Raw genomic sequence first — 16,939 nt, forward strand, 5'->3', positions numbered from 1 at the left:
TCAACAAAAGCAAAGACATTCAGGAATCCCCCACCACAGCAAGCCTCGCTTTGCCTACTTTATATCATGCAGGCTTGGAGTGAAACCTACAGCCAGGCAGAATAGGACATGTGCTGGCACAGAATTAAAATTAAGCCAATAAGAATTCACTGGCTTCCTAAGGGCAGCGTCATCCATACAAGTGGTAGTGGTGGAGGTGCGTGCAGGATGATGGGATGCTCCCCATCATGTGCAGGGTGCTGAGCGTACAGTGCTGGCTTTTGGTTATTGTTTGTTTGTTTGTTTGTTTTTCCCCTGGATGTGAAGGGCAAAGACAGGAACGTACAGGATGTGCCCTTGGGACAGCAGCAACTTGGCGGTGGGATGCTGTGCTGCAGGCTGAGGCCGTTTCACTGCTGGTTCCGAGGTGCAGGCCCGGTCTCCAGCTCTGAGCCAGCTGCCGGGTGATGCTGTCCCTGCTGCGGGGGTGGGCAGGGGATGAGGGGGATCTGCACCCCTCGATTTAATAGCTGCGATCGGGACCGATGCGAGCAGCTCCCGTCAGGAGGGAGGCGCCGGGCCGCGCCCCGCCCCGGGCCGCGGAGCTGAGGCGCTGATCAGTGCGGGGCGGGGCCGGCGGTGCGCAGGATGTCCTTCAAGGTGAGCCGGGCGCGGGGACGGAGGGGTGGATGTGTTTCACGTTGTTTGCCCTCTCGTATCTTTAGATTTGTGGGCTTGATTTTATTTATTTTAGCAAAACGGCGGCGTCTGTGAGCCCTGCCCGGGCTGTAGGGTGCCCCAACAGCCCTGCGGTAGCTGCTGATGGAACCGGCTCTTTCCGCAGCTGCCATCCCGGGAAGGATGCGTGTTTAGCGTTACATAAACCTCTCGCTTAGGGTCTGTGCCGCAGGTTTGGTGCGGTTGGAGCTTCCCTCTGACTTTTCAGATCGGTTGTGTAATAGTTGGGAGCGGCATTCGGCCGTGGCTCTGCGTCCCAGGCTGCGGTGGCCACTGATGATTCGCTGCGATTCCCGTCGCTTTGCGTGCTTCCTCCAAAGCCATGCAAAAGCAGCCGTATATCGAAAGGTTGCCCAAAATAAGTTTTTAAATCCGAGGACAGGATCAGTAAAATCAATTGGCAAAGAGCTCAGCGAGCAGTAATAACTGCTGGTAACAGAGAACATTTATGCTAAATGTACATCTTCTCAATTCTGCACTGTCTGGATGCTGTGTTCGCTCTTCTCTTATTGATCAGCAGCCCCGTGCCAGCCCTTGGCCGTGTTGGTTGTGCTGCATTGCTTTCCTCCTCACTAAGCCTCCTCCCATCTGTCACTGTATCATTCCTATGCTGGAGCTGCTCGATGCCACAGGTGGGTCCCACCTGCAGCTCAAGCCCACATATGGGGGAGCATGGCATCTGCATTGCATAGAGTGCTGAAATCTCAGTGTTTGCCCCAATTTTGGTCCTTCGTTGGCCCCATACTTCTTTAGCCTCTTTTGTCCCTCTGCTCTGTCTCCGTGAGTCGTTCCCACCTTCATTTTACATCAGAACCCACCTTTGTATGCTCTGTCCATCCCTACCTGCTCCTTTCTATGCCCTGTTGCCCACTTTCTGTCTCCTCCTGCTGAAGGTGGCTTACTGCCTGTTCCCTTTCCATCTGGAGAGCTGCAGTCTCCTCCTTTCTCCCTCTTTTCTGTCTTTTTACTTGATGTATTTTCTTCTTCTCAGAAGTCTGTATGCTTACCTAGGACTCTGACACATCTCCTATTGCGGCTGTCTATTCATGCTTTCTGTCTTATCCTTCTTACTCACAAGTCAAAATTCCTTTCTCATTGCCTATATACACCAACATCCTCTCTTCTAGACCACGTTCTCTGTGCTTTTGCCTGCCTGAGCTTAATGTCTGTACCTTCAACTACTTTTCTCTTTACTCATGACCCTTTGTATAGGATGCATTAGTATCTAATAAAGACCTCTGTCTTTTCTCTTACGTTCCACTAGCATTTCCCATTATGTCATAATTGATTCTGATTTCCAGTTATTTTTCTTTAAAACTTTTTTCTCAGCTCTTCCTTTCTATCTGGACCGGTTTGGAAACTGAATGGGAAAATGGTATTTTCTTGTATTTTGACAGTAGGACGAACCAGTCCTTGAGTAGTGTTCTCTTTCTCCTCTCCTTTTTCTCTTTCTTTTCTTTCATCTCTAAACTCATTGCTTAAGAACTACACTCTTCTTCCATAGCTGTTACCTACCCTACTATGAGCTGCTGCTTCTTTGCAAACAGCAAGGCAATGGTAGGGCAGGGACTTTTACCAACATTTTAAACAGTTAATCTCTTGAAATTCAACATTACTTCTCCTTAAGTATCTGATATGACAAGACTGAATTCTTAACTGGACAACAGTCTATATCATATCATTTCCCCTGGTATAAAACCAGCTCATTGTTTACAAGCTATTCAGCTAATCAAATTATTAATCCCATGGTAATACTTCATATTGTGTCTTCTAGTGATGTCAACATTGCTGCCAGTAACTGAAAGTAAAGAGCACACAGTTGTAAATCTTTGGTTTGAAGGCAGAAGAAAAATCACTGCATAGCACTTCTCGTGGTCATCTCTTTAAAGTTCCCAAGTTGCTCAAATGATTTTGCAAATTCTTTTCATTTCAGTGTATAGAATAGATAGAATAGCTCCGATTAATTTGCTTTTTCTATCTAAACACGGCATAGCTGATAGATTATCTGAGTGTTCTGTATATACAGCTTTTGAATAAGGAATCCCCAGCACTGTGGGGGCACGAGGGGAAGTATTGATAGCAGTCATTCCAAATTGGGTCAGAAGCACTACTGGGAAAAACCTGTTTTTGTATCCTTGATGCTTTTGAGAGTTCTTCCCTACCTTTTATCTGATACAAAGTATGAGGATGCGTTTGCTGGAGGACTATTCTAGGGGTATCAGAAGTAATAAAGAGGTGGGGGTTCATGATTTGTCAGGTTGAAAACTCTGGATGTCTGGTTTCAGACTGGGTTGATTCTAGCAACTTGGCTCTCTTCTCTCTTCATGTAAGCTAATGAAAACAGGTGAAGAGCTTCTGAATAGTCATGCCTGATGTATAGAAGTATTGTATAATAAAACAAAATCACATTGCTGTTGTGCCCTTTCACGGACAACCAAGTTGAATAAAATAAATCTTTCTATGGATATATTATCATACCCTGCAATTTTCCAAAACTTTAAGGGATGGAGTTAGGCAATAAAATTTGATTTCCCATTCTGTAAGATAAAAAGCTCGTTCTTTTGCAATAGTTTTCCGCGAAATAAAAGAATAAAAACTATATTTTTGACTGTGATGTTTATAAATAAATATCTGCCTAATAAACTAGAGCAAAAGGATAACATAGAGCACTGTGTGCTTAGGTCACCTGTCTGTTTTTACATAAAATTTTAGTGGTTGTAAGGGGAAAGGTGGACAAACTACTTCCTGACCAGTTGCCAGCAAGGAGGGTATAGAATGCAAGCTCTCTTTTAATCGACACTATTAGCAGTTCACAAGAGGAAAAGCAGTTTATGAGCTGTAAAAGGAAGATAAGAATTTAGCCCATTGTTCCTTCTGTAATTTTCAGTCTCCTTCTCTTATGGGTATGGGTACAATAAATACTGCTAATGATCTTAAAATCTTGAAATTCTTAATCTTAATGATCTTAAAATTTATTGAATGGATGAAATTTAGGAGCTCTTGTCTCACACAGCAGCCTGTTCAACAATCTGGTAATGCCTCTGAGTGTTAAAAAGGCAACCAACTAGAAATGCTCGGCGTGACTGATCTATAATAGGTTCACAAATAACTGATCTTGTGTCTGCTGGTAACAACCAGAAAAATTATTCATTTCTGGTTGTCTACCTCATTATTCTTGTGCATCAACATTAAGATATGGGAAAACATGTGTCAAATATTTTGTAGCAGAATGATTGACTTTTATCTCCACTCTGCTCTCTTTGGGTTATCTTGGGGACAGGATTCACTGGAGAGTAAGATACTTACTTACATTGACACTCTTTTGCCTGAGATTACTATCAGTAAAATGACACTTTCCCAGACTGTTAGTGATATTGGGCCTTTATGCCATCATAAAAACAAGAGGCATGAGCCTGCCCTGGGATGTACGTACCACTGCCACCTCAGCTTTAGTTCATCTGAGCACTACAGCCACTACATCGCTTATCCATCGGGCTGATGTTTTGGCAGCTGCCCAGGTGGATAAGACTAGGAAGTTGGAAGCAAAATCTGTGTCCTTTTTTTGCTGTCCTTCTACGCTGGGGAGGTAATAATTTACTCATACAAAGGAGAAGCTGGTTTGTGGCATTGTTTGTAGAACTGAGAAAGCTACCAGTGTGTCTAACACTGGTCCATGATATCAAGATTTCACAGTTTTCCAATTTTACCTTATATTTTTGTCTTGCATGTATAGTAAATGAATTTGTAAGTCTGTAGACAGCAAGAATCTAGCCTTCATTTTCTAGCATCATCCAGCAGGTATATCTTAAGCCCACAGCTACAGGGTGTTAACTGTGGGAAGAGACAAACCTAATAGTATTGAAGATACATGAACAATACTTTTTGTATACTGGGACTTTATATGCAGAAAGGAAAGAGGTGGCAGAAGGCTGAATTGCAGGAAGATGTCCTGCAGCAGGACATGATTCACCCTCTGTAACTGTGGTCAGCCCCGCCTCAGAAGGAGACCGTCCAGTTCATTGTTTTCTGTGATGTTTCCCTGGGGATCTGGACTAGCATCATCAGCTCTAAGTGCAGAGCAGGCTAGAAGTCATGCTGCTATGGACACAGAGAAGACATGAAACAGCATGAGGCAGCACAGAGAGACTAATCTCTTTAGCTGCACAACAAAATCAAGTTAGCTTCCTCCTATGCTCTAGCTGTAAAAGATCAGCACACCATCAACACATATTTGTGTTTGTCCAATGCATCTTACAAAATCTTTCTTGTTTCTGCTTTTTATTTTCAACAGAAAGAAACGCCGCTCGCCAATGCTGCATTTTGGGCTGCAAGAAAAGGAAACCTGGCTCTTCTCCAGCTGCTGCTGAACAGTGGGCGAGTAGATGTAGACTGCAAAGACAGTGTATGCACACAGTGCACATATAACCACAGCGCTGATCTTACTTTGCTTTCTGTAGCCTGCTGCACAGGGGTGTGGCAGGGATCTGACTTCAGACACTGAGAGTCTTTTGACACTTGGACATGATTTAAAACCTTTTCTTGTCAGAAAGCAAGTTTGAAACTCAAGATAAAATAGCATGATGATTTACATCAGTAGCAAAGGGTTAGGAATTTGCCAGCACTCAAAAATGTGTCTTACATAGTTATTTGTGGCACTGACATTAAAAACACAGATTCTAGCACCTCAGGCTTCTCTTTGCAAGGAAATATCATTGTGGTAATAGATCACTCTGAAGAGCCAACTCAACCAAGCCCTAGCAGCAATGATTCTGTCAGCTAAAAGAGCTCCTCGTAATTAGCTTTTTAAAAAATAACCCTGGACCGCAGTTTCCATTTAAGCAACATAGAAGTCATTCTTGATGTGCAGCTATTCCCACCTCATGTGGTGATCTAGACACAACCTGTGATGGTGACAGAAGAACTGTTTGCCTCGTAACTTCTTCTTCCTCCTACCCCAGTATCCCCTACACTGACCCCAGAATGAAGAGACAGCAGGATTTCCCAGTATAGAGAAGCACAGATACGTGACTTGTTTACATCTTTACGACTTTTTATGTGGGTTGATGATGATAGGACATGGGGGAATGGTTTTAAACAAAGACAGGAGAGGTTTAGGCTAGGTATTAGGAGGAAGTTTTTCACACAGAGGGTGGTGACGCACTGGAACAGGTTGCCCAAGGAGGCTGTGGATGCCCCATCCCTGGAGGCATTCAAGGCCAGGCTGGATGTGGCTCTGGGCAGCCTGGTCTGCTGGTTGGTGACCCTGCACATAGCAGGGGGTTGAAACTGGATGATCACTGTGGTCCTTTTAACCCAGGCCATTCTGTGATTCTATGATTCTATGACTGACAGATTTAGAGGGGTTTTCCTTACTGTAATTGGAGGAGTTGAAACTAGTTTTGAGATTTAAAATGGGTTGAGAGTAGAGATAATGTGCATATCTTTAGCATATGGACAGTTACTTGATTATGGCAAGCTACTGCAGAAAGCCAGGGAAAATAAAGATTGAGAAGTGCCCGGTTTTTCTTTGATTGGTGATGAGACTAACTTACAGGCAGTCATGCCTGTAAATCTAGCCTTAATGTGAATTTCTAGCCAGTAACATGAACCTGCCACATCCTCTCTTACTTTGAATGCATTCAAAGTGCAAGGATTTTCTAAGCTCATTGGCTTTAAGCTATTTTTTATTTATCTGTATTTCATTTTTACCCTGTAGACAATGACTTGTCATGCAATACTTCTGAAGATGATGCTTGTCATTCTGACAAGGGAGGAAAGGATGCATGAAGTAAGCAGGATAGAAATAGACGTAAAGAAAGAAGTTCTGCTACTGCTCAGTTTTTCTCAACATAAGACAAACTTTGATTAAGAATTTTTACAATGTGATGCAAAATATCCTGTCATCCTGTCAGACATACACATTTTCTAGACTAAAATACTGCTAAAATATTTTAATATGGTTAAGGCTGTATGTTGCTTTTTTGCAACATCACACATTTTTTTCTTTAGAATGAATTGGTACATATGAAGATTTTAGACTGATACATTTTATACTTTCATGTGTGGTCTTTGCATGTTGCCTGTACACCATATACATGTAACATAAGTCTTATTTCATTCAATGCAGCAGTGGACTTACTGGGGTATTGAAGAAACATGGATGTGTTGTTCTGGTCTGGAAAGTTCTCTGATGCAATGTGAAGAGTCATGCAGAGAGAAAGAATTTGCTGTAGTCATTTGGATAGGGTATTAGTATTCAAGACACTTGGGTCATAATGCTGACTATGACTCACAATTAAATAACTCATATAAGTCATTTGCATCCTGTATCTAAGGTTATTCTTCTGGAAAGGATATAAAGATCTTTGAGATTTTCAGATAAAAGCAATGTATAAGCCAAAAATATTACTGATATTTTTATTACACTTGTTTCAGGACAGTAATGTAAAGTCATTGGATAAATGCTCACTGAATGGTCAGGCCTTGCACTGCAGGCAAGTCTGTAATTTATTTGCTTTAACACTTGCTAATTACTCATTTTCCAAGTGTTCTTGATAGAAAGTTTTAAACTGTCTGAGAATCTGTTCAGTGAAAGACTGCTCCCCCTTTCTGGAAAAGAGTGAACAGGTTCTCTGAGCACTGACCATAAGCTTCCTTCAGCTGCTCAGAAAGCTTGTTTTATTGATTCAGCTCTTTCAGAAAGCTTGATTTATTGTTGGAGGTGTCTACTGAAAATACTGATCTATTTTTCTTTATTCCCAGCTTGGCACAACAGCTCTGATGGTTGCATCTTACTATGGTCACATAGACTGTGTACGAGAATTGGTGTTGCAAGGAGCAGATATCAACCTGCAGAGGGAGGTAGGAGAAGTTCTACGTTGAAACAGGGATTGATTAAGTGACTACTGATTTACTGCAAGTAATAAAAATATGTTGTCTGCTGCTTTTTGCCAACTGCAATTGCTGTGCAGAGTATGAACAGGGTCTGTTCTCCTAAGGACATCAAGGAATCTGATGTCTGGAACTTGTAATAGAAAATGAGATGCCATATTTATAAATAATTCATTAAACATTTGCAGCATGTGAGGTTGGTGTGGAACAGTAATATCTCAGGTGTAACCCTCAGGTTACATCACTTATGCATTTATCATGTTACTCATTGTCACAGTAATTTACAGCACCTCAGACAGCATCAATGTAATTTGATAAGGAGAAGTCCTTTACCTTATGATTTGCAGAATTTGGTCATTAACATGGAGTGCCCTTGCTAGCCCAGGCATTGTTTTGACTTGTTATACCCAGGAGTTCCTGCCTCTCATTCTGAGCCAACTCTAAATATTACATCACTTAATCACCTATACCCTATCCTGCCTGTCTGCTTTGCATTCAAGACATCTCTCACACCACGGTGTGCTTGTTTGCAGAAGGGAAAATATCAGCACTTAGTTTTGTGAAAGTGTCTTTCTCTTGTATTCTGCTCAAGTAATACTAAGGGGTACCTACAACCATTCTGGCTTGCATGATGACTACACAGAGAGCACAGTGCGCTGGAACAAAGAGAGCTGTACTTGTCCCAAAAGAATTGCAGTTTGATGAGGACATGCAGTGACACAGGAAGATGGCAGGAAGAGCAAGACAGCAGTATTTTCATCACTTTAACAACCCAAGCAAATGTTTCTCATATTCCTTTGTTACCTGAAACATGATCATTAATCTTGAGATGATGACTTCAAGTCGCTGAGTCAGTGAATGCTAAACTTGATGATGCCATGTTTAATGTCTTTGTACTAACTGGCCTAAGCTTGCTTTAACTATGATTGCTAGTATCTTTCAGTGTATCCTGTCCTAACAAAACATGTATTTAAACATGTACTTTCCCTTAGATAAACGCTGCTTGAAAAGCAGCAACAAAAGTAAAAGTTGTGGACAGTTTTATGGACTTCCTGTTGAGTATCACTCTGGACATATTGAATCAGCAAGCCAATAAAAATAGAAACACTGTAATCCTCCAGAATCATTCTGTTGCTGAGAGGAAAGAAAATAGATTAAATTTAAGCCCTGAAGACCAAGGGCACTAATCTGAAAGTAAATCTACATACTCAAACCAGTGCTCTTGTACCCCCAAATTGTTATGAACCTCATGGAAAGGGGAGCCCTATAGATAAGCATGTGAGAGGGGGCTCTAAACTGGTCGTTATGGGTCATGTGCTATTATCACAGAAGTCTTTGGCACTGGAGAATTTCATCTTTAGTTCCATTTTCCTGCACTTTTAGCATGTGATGAGAAAGCTCAAAATTTTGAAAGCATGTTTCTCGTTCCTCTTTACAACTTTTCCCTTCTGTCCAGCCTTTAAAATCTTCCAAAGTCATTTTTTTTTCCTGATTTATTCAGGAAAATGTCAATGACAGTATAATATACAACAAGTATAAAGTTTTCACTTTCATTTCTCTATCAAGGCTAAGGGAAAGTAGGAGCAACAGGGCTGGCTTGAAGGCTGCTTGAAGGCTGCTTAGCTGGATGGGAAGATATTCATCCAAAAGAAAAGGATGACTTATGCCAAGAGAAATAATGTTTTGCTAGTGCATAGTGAAGCAAAGTGGAGCTCTGATATGCTGAATAACCCCTGTGGTCTTTCCACACCTAGATTTAAGTTCATCCCGTGTTCCTGTTTATCTCAGACTGTAGCGACAGGTGGTAGAGGGCTTGGTTTCAAATGGCTGTTCGTCTCCTGTGTGACACTGCTGTTTTCTACCTCTGGGCTTTCTTTCCTTGTCTAAAGACTGAAGAGAGGTAGATGAATCCTGAGAAATGTATAAGAGAAACTCTGCACAAAAGCATAACTTTATTGTGATTCTCCAAGCATAAACAAGATTGTTTGGCTTGGAGAAGAAAAGGCTTCAAGGAGACCTCATTGTAGCATGCCAATATTTGAAGGTAGCATATAAACAAGGAATGACTGTTTACGAGGGTGGATAGTGGTAGGACAAGGGAGAATGGTTTTAAACTGAGACAGGGGAGGTTTAGGTTAGGTATTAGGAGGAAGTTTTTCACACAAGGTGGTGATGCACTGGAACAGGTTGCCCAAGGAGGCTGTGGATGCCCCATCCCTGGAGGCATTCAAGGCCAGGCTGGATGTGGCTCTGGGCAGCCTGGTCTGCTGGTTGGTGATCCTGCACATAGCAGGGAGTTGATGATCATTGTGATCCTTTTCAACCCAGGACATTCTATGATTCTATGATTCAGTATGTGATGCTAACCAGTTATCTCAGTGCAATGAGAAGAAAACTGACCCCTTACCTAAGATACTTTGTGTCCTCGGGAGCCCTCAAAATCATCGTATCTTTTCAGATGATGTTCCATTGATTATGCTTAATAAGTTTTAATCTGAAATGTGTACTTTGGTCAAGCATGTTATGTGTTTGTGGTTTTTATTAATCCTTTTTTTTTTTTTTATTAATCCGTACAGTCAGGTGCAACTGCTCTGTTCTTTGCTGCACAGCAAGGCCACAATGATGTGGTGAAGTTTCTCTTTGAATTTGGAGCCTCCACTGAATTTAAGAATAAGGTGAGATGAAGAGTCTGGTTTTGTGTGCTGATTCATTCTAACTGTCAAGGGTGTTGTTTCTTCTTTGTTTGAAATGTATTCTAGCAGTAGCAAGATGATAAAAAAGATTTCCTCTCTTGAACATTTTCTGAATAGTGTGAGTAGTACAATATATTTTGAAAATACTAACTTGTGAAAATATTTACTTATGCTACTTGGACTTAATGGCATAATTTGGTCAGAGATCAGTCCACTGATGGTGAGATCAATCTTTCCTCTGAAGACATTCTACAACACGAGAAGAAGGGATCTCTTTGTACATGTCAGGTAGCATCCTATTTTAGGTGTATATTTACTCCACTTGTGCATACAGAAATTTGGCAAGTCTTTGCATACCACCATAGCAGACATAAGAATATAATGGTTTCAGTTCTCCCTAAATTACCATTTAGCCATCTGTGGCAGGAAGATGAAATACACCTTATAATGTCTATTTGTTGTTGTTGTTGTTGTTCAGGCTGGCCCTTTTTCAAAATTTAAAGTAACTGAAAGAGCTTGGGTCTGGTTCATCATCTCTCACAGAATAAATGGCATTAAGAGCAGGTATGCTGGCCACAGTACATCAACTCAGTTTCTTTGCTCAAGGCAGTACTGACATTCTGCTTTCAGCAAGCAGAGTCAAAAGCACCAGATTTTCATGAAGCATTCTTGCCCTTGATGTGGTGGCTACATTTCAGAGCACTGGGGCTGATGTAGCTGAAATTCTTCATTTCCATAATCTGGGGAGGACACTACCAGTCACTTAACTTGGCATCTGTAGTGACATGTATTTGAAGAAAAATAGCTCTTTACTCAACAACAACCATTTTTTCAAGATCTTGTCATTGTAGCTATCTCAACCCATACCTACTTTTCAGAATCCCTTAAAACATAGGCTATAAATACAAGGAGAACTGATGGAACATCACTGGAAGCTCTTCAAGCTCTAGGAATTGTAGCAGATAATACTGATCAAAAACATAAAGGTTTTTGTGGTCATGTAGCTCATGCATGTCTATACAGTAGAGTGAGCATTGTTTCTGGTACTGCAGAGAATTATGCTAGATTGGAATTTATTTATATTTTTTTTTTTGTCACCTTATTGTCTAGACAGAACTTGGGACAGTGACTGCAGAGTGATATAGGCAATATTTCTTTGCTTCTCTAACTCAAAAGCAAAGCTAGAAGTTTATTTGCCAGTGAGTTTTACGCTGTGTTTTGGCAGCCTATGATAAGGAACATCATGACCACAGCAGAAGCATCAATCAGTAAAATTAAAAACATGAATGAAATTGTGATTTAACACAATGTGGAGTACAGTATTAGAACTTAGCACCATAGGAGGTTGCAATGGATTTCAAAGGGTTGGGTAGCCTCATTTGTTGGAGAAAGCTGCATGTTAAAATACGTTTTGCTCCTTAGTCTTATTGTGGGGTGAAGCATCACAGTGAGGGTAGCAAGAGTCAGGATGAAGCATATGTAAAGTTAGCAAGATTCAGAAAAATATTCTTTTCTCACATTCAGCTGTATACAATTGGGTGAATTAATTTACACTGTTCTTTGAATCATCTGACCTGTAGTCAGGCCACAAAAACCCTACTGAAGGAGAAAATGTGTCCCAGCCACAAAAAGCCTGGACTACTCTTTGGGGCAAAGCATAAAGGTGGGCAGTGCTTTTACTGAGGGAGGGAATGCAGCAAATGCAGGAAAGGATGGAAAGCAGAGACTCAGTACCTTATTATGTGTATAGGGACAGTCACATCTTCAACAAGCCTTTGCACAGGCTTGTTGTGAACTAGGTGTTTGTAAACAAGTCGAGACTTGGCCCACAAGATGAACAGCAGGCTTGCAATCATCTGATCCTTCATGACAATAATGTGATCTGCTTTGAGGAATGCAAAACAAATTTGTGAGTCACTGAGACAGATAAAAAGGTGCAAAGATTCAAATGATGGGAAAATCCTTCTGCATTCAGTCCCTCCTGATTCCTTCCACTATTGGACAAATGCAGTTCTATTTGGGGCACCATTGATAACATACTGCATTGACAGCTTGCATTTCCCATTGGTTTTTTTGGATTGTTTTGGTGTTGGTGTCCAATCTTCTGATTTAATAGTGTGAATTCCATAGCTTGAAATTATTACATCAATTTTTTTTTCTGTTAATTGGTTACTAAGATAACAGGCTTCTCTATCCCACCCTCCAAATTCCAGAGATGAAAAAGCTAACAAAATATGCCTTTCTAAGTCAGAGATAAGGCATTTTCTGATTGAAGCACTCAGCTGGGAGCAGCGCTGGAAAAGATGAGGATCCTGCCTGGATCCCTTTTCAAAGGGCATTGCAAAACTCATCGATTTACAAAAGACTTTCTATTATAAATGAAGATGTGGAATTAAAATACGATCAGAGATTAAAGGTAACTTAGGAAATAGACACTTTAAAACAAGGCAATGCAAACCCCACTGTCTTCTTTGCAATGCAATTCTCTATAAATTTTAATTACATTTGTTACTTATATGCGAGAGTTCAGGAGAACAAACTTAATACAAGAATTCTTGTTACGCTTTGTATCATTTGAGTTGATATTCACTGTGACAGTCTGTCTAGTATCAGCTGGTGTAAATTTTTCTTCAGAGTGTCTGCTATGATGCCATGTTTTGGTTCTAGAAAAGAAACAATGTTGATAACACACCAATGTTTGCAGTTTCTGCTAAGCAGTGTACAGAGCCAAGTCTCAGTACAGAGCCAAGTTCTCAGCAAAGGGCCCGAGCTGCTGGGAGGGAACAGAGCTAGGACAACAGGCTTAAACTGGCCAAAAGGATACTCCATACCATACGACATCAAGCAGAAGGAGTTTTGAAGGGAGTGGGAGTGCATCTTGCACTCTTCCACTGCATGGAGGGCTAGATAGGCATTGATATGGGAGGGGTGAGCAATTGCTTGTGCATCACTTTTCTATATACATTCATATATATGTGTATGTTGTCATGAGTATTATTCTTTTCCTTTTCTTTATCTTAGTAAATAGTTTTATCTCAACTGATGAGTTGCACTCGTCTCTCCACAAACCCACTGAGAATTGAGGAGTGAGCACACAACTTTGTGGTGCTCAGCCACCTGCCGAGTTGAACCACAGCACAGGCAAAGTAAACATCCCTAGAAATAAGGATTAGAGATTTGGTGTTTTTCTTAGTCTGTGACATGTTATGAGCATGTGTGTGGTTTCCATGATGGCATATTTTCTGAGCGATGCTGCAGGTCACACAGTGTGTTGGAGACTATTTTTCAGTAGGTAGTAATGGCAGAAAACCAATTTCCCTCCCTTGTAGTGCATTTCAGAGAAAGTAAAACACTGTGTACTTCTAAGGTACTTGCGAGCAATGATGACAGAGGTAAAGGAAGAGGTAGGCAAATGGAGAGGTACATCCCAGATAGCATGTTCTTATTGGATGCTGTCCAAGTGCTTATGTGGGAGACTGGCAGCTAATGTATGCACTGCCAGTAGGGAGAACAAGGTAGGGATAAGATAAAACTGTTTCAAGAAGAGAACGGCAGAGATAGCTGAGAGGACTGCCTCCTCTCTGAGTTCCCAGCTTGCTGGAATGGTCTGCAGTGAAGGATTATTGGAAGCTACACTGTGTCAAAACAACAGGGTATGAGCAGCAAATGAGCACAAGGCTGAGCGCTTTCTCTCAGTGCTATTGCCTGTTAGCCTCCTGCTACAGATCAATTATTGCCCTAGAAGTGCCTCTGTGATTGCTCACATGTCGCTGCTTCCACTTTCTGCCCTGCTCGGAGTTTCCAAGAGGCTTGCCAGTATCAAGGATGTTGCTTCAGCGTTTTGTTTCAGCTGAGGCCAAAAAAAATAAAGTGGGAATCACATGGCTGCAAGGGATTTTAAAACTCAGGCATTTACTTCTTTTTTTTACATCCTTCCATCTACTTTCCCTGTAGCCTATAAAACAGTGGGCTCTCCAGACAGAATTTTCTGGAGAAAAGGCTCTTGTGCTGGCCAAAGGGGAAGAAAGTATAAGGGAAAGCAAGATGAAAGCTCAATAGAAGTTGGAGGATGATTTTTTTTTTTCTATTAAAAAATGTGGAACTTTGTAGCATTTTATCAAACATTGTGAATTCCTTGATTTAACTGAATGCTGTCTTCCATAAGGTGCTTTCTGTGTAAAGGATTCCTGTCCACAGTTTCCTTTCTTGGAGCGAGACCTGTTGCTGTTTATCATAGTGGTACTTCCACCTGTGTGAAAGCTGTGACATCTCCAACATGGGATCACACAGTTCTGCTCCAGACACGTTGCTTATGCTCTGCTGTGCTGACTGTGGTTAGGCCTGCTCTTTATTTGGGATCTGTCAGTTGGTTGCCTCCAGAAATTATGTCAATAAGCAAACCATCTTCTTAAAATAACAGTTTATGGAGAACACAAGGGTTTTGGAAAATGAAAAACAAGTCATAAAGCAATAAGCAGGTCATAAGGCAATAAACAAACTACTCCCATATGCGTCTGAATGCACCCATTTCTTTACAAATGGGGAGCCTCAATATTTTTAAGCTTCTCGTAAGTCATCCTTCCCTACATCTCTACAGAGGACGACCACTCTTGATAGCTCAGTTTTTCTTAGCTTATCAACATGGAGAGGTACAGTTTCCTTCAGGGAAAGTTCTTTAAAATATCCGTGTTATTTTTTTTTTCCATTTGAAGTCCTTTGATCTGGCAACTCAATACTCAAGCAAAATGGCTTTCAGCTGGTTGTAGATAGGAAATAAGTTTCATGAAGCTACTAGCTTTTGCTATTGTTTTCAAGTTTGTAGAGGTAGGGGTTTTTTTGTGTGTATTTTTTCTGTTGTTTTTTGTTGTTGTTATTGCTTCAATCCGGGAACTATTGTGGTTGCTTTCATGTTTTGTTCCAGCAGTTCCTATTAATATGACAGGAAATCTAGAGACTCACTGTAGCTACAGAGCAACTTAACTTCACTGACCAGGTTGTCTGCTTATATTTACTTAAATATCCCAGAATTAATATGCAATTCTTAAATTGTCACAAAATTGTTTCACATCTGTGACTTTGCTGACAGCGATGCCTTGCTTGCTTTTTAATATTGCATGGGGGAAAGGTAAGAGACTTTAAGAGTAGTTACAGGCAGTCTCTGTGGATTATTTCAGCCATGTCAGACCTTGAGTTTTCACAAGAGTTATAGGCATGAAATAGCACCATAGATTAATAAGTTTGATTGGCACATCCTATTATAAAAAATTCATTCAGCCATTTGGGTGTAATTTCTCTTGCTGGCTATCTGTCCATGTGGAAAGTTTCAGACAAGACTTTGGAACTGTTTCAGAGAACAAGGCTGAGGGAAAATACAATATTTTGCCCACATTAATAACAGCTGTGGAAGCCATTTGTTTGAAATGCTTCGTGGAAGAGCAGCTTGAGACTGGGAAAAATTAAGGAAGGAAAGAGGAAATGTTTGGTATCAATGATGTCATCATCCATGTTGCTGTCCCAGGCAGAAGATAAAGAACCTCTCCATACCAGTGTCAGAAATGATGGCAATTTTTGAGCGCATTCACCAGGACGTGGCGACCCCTGCATTTGTGTCTCCACTGTTTCCTCTGTCTTGGAGTTGTCAGCCAGCAACAATGAGGCATTTTCCAACCCAGATGTCTCCTGTGGAATCAGCTGTGCAAGCCAGACTCAATGAGCACACCTAGGCCTACCTTCAGTGTAACTGCCACAGAAAAGTATTGGGGATATCACTGATGATTATGGATTTGATTTGATACGAGCCTCCACATTTAGCTAGCACACTTTTAGATGCATCCTCCATGCTCTCCTTCAGGCCAACAATCAGCAGCTGAAAGGCAGAACATGACAGGGCATGAAGTTCTGGTCAAAGAAGAGAAGATGATTGGTAGCTTCTGGAGCAGGTAAAGGGTGTATTGTGCGCCAAACTCTGAAAAGCAAGCCTTAAAATTTGCTTATGCTGTAAGGTGAAGTTCAGTCCAGCATCTTCTTTTTCAACCTTCTGTACCCTTTCTTCATTTTGTTCACAGGATGGAGGTACTGCTCTTCTAGCTGCTTGTCAGTACGGGCATGCAAAGGTAGTGGAAACTCTGTTGAAACATGGTGCCAACATTCACGATCAACTTTATGTGAGTTACTTGACACGGATAATACTGATAATACTGTGGATGGAACAAATGTGCTGTTGGTTGGACAGCAGCAGACACTCTAGCTCCAGCAAAGAGAAGCATTTGCCAAACACTGTGGTTTTTTAGTTCTCTGCTGCTCTAAGTTGTGATTTTTTTTGTTAACTGTCTGCTTTGTGTTATTTTGGGAAAAGTGCTACAAAAACAGAAAAGATGATTTAGCTTCCTTGTGGTTCATTGTCTGCATGAAGGCTGAGTTCAAATCTGCATCAGATTTGTGATGCCTCTTACTACTGAACAAAAGCTCAAAATGTCGTTTTCTGTCACATCAGGTTTACGCTGCAGACAGAAGTGTGAATAACTATAAGCCCACTGGGGTATCTGAGAATCAGTTCATCAGTTTTCTGCCAAGAAGTGCAGAAATTACGTTGTCTTTAAATCAGTTGTTTTGTGTTTTTTTCCTTAAATATCAGTTAA

The 16,939-nt window shown here is 41.1% G+C and overlaps 1 protein-coding gene across 2 annotated transcripts in view; it reads left to right on the top strand.

Moving 5' to 3' along the window:
- The first annotated feature begins 552 nt into the window (after positions 1 to 552).
- Positions 553 to 16,939, top strand: part of ANKRD29 (ankyrin repeat domain 29) — a 31,930-nt gene continuing 15,543 nt past the window's right edge. The window contains exons 1-5 of one of the 2 annotated variants that reach the window (XM_048939801.1): positions 553 to 639; positions 5,009 to 5,119; positions 7,480 to 7,578; positions 10,185 to 10,283; positions 16,367 to 16,414. In XM_048939801.1, coding sequence (XP_048795758.1) covers positions 628 to 639; positions 5,009 to 5,119; positions 7,480 to 7,578; positions 10,185 to 10,283; positions 16,367 to 16,414 — 369 coding nt within the window. In that variant the 5' untranslated portion in view covers positions 553 to 627. Of the gene's footprint in view, positions 640 to 5,008; positions 5,120 to 7,479; positions 7,579 to 10,184; positions 10,284 to 16,366; positions 16,466 to 16,939 lie in introns of both variants that reach the window. The other variant, XM_048939800.1, reaches the window with a different exon arrangement.

Source organism: Lagopus muta, chromosome 3 (assembly GCF_023343835.1).
Source record: "Lagopus muta isolate bLagMut1 chromosome 3, bLagMut1 primary, whole genome shotgun sequence".
Taxonomy (NCBI): domain Eukaryota; kingdom Metazoa; phylum Chordata; class Aves; order Galliformes; family Phasianidae; genus Lagopus; species Lagopus muta.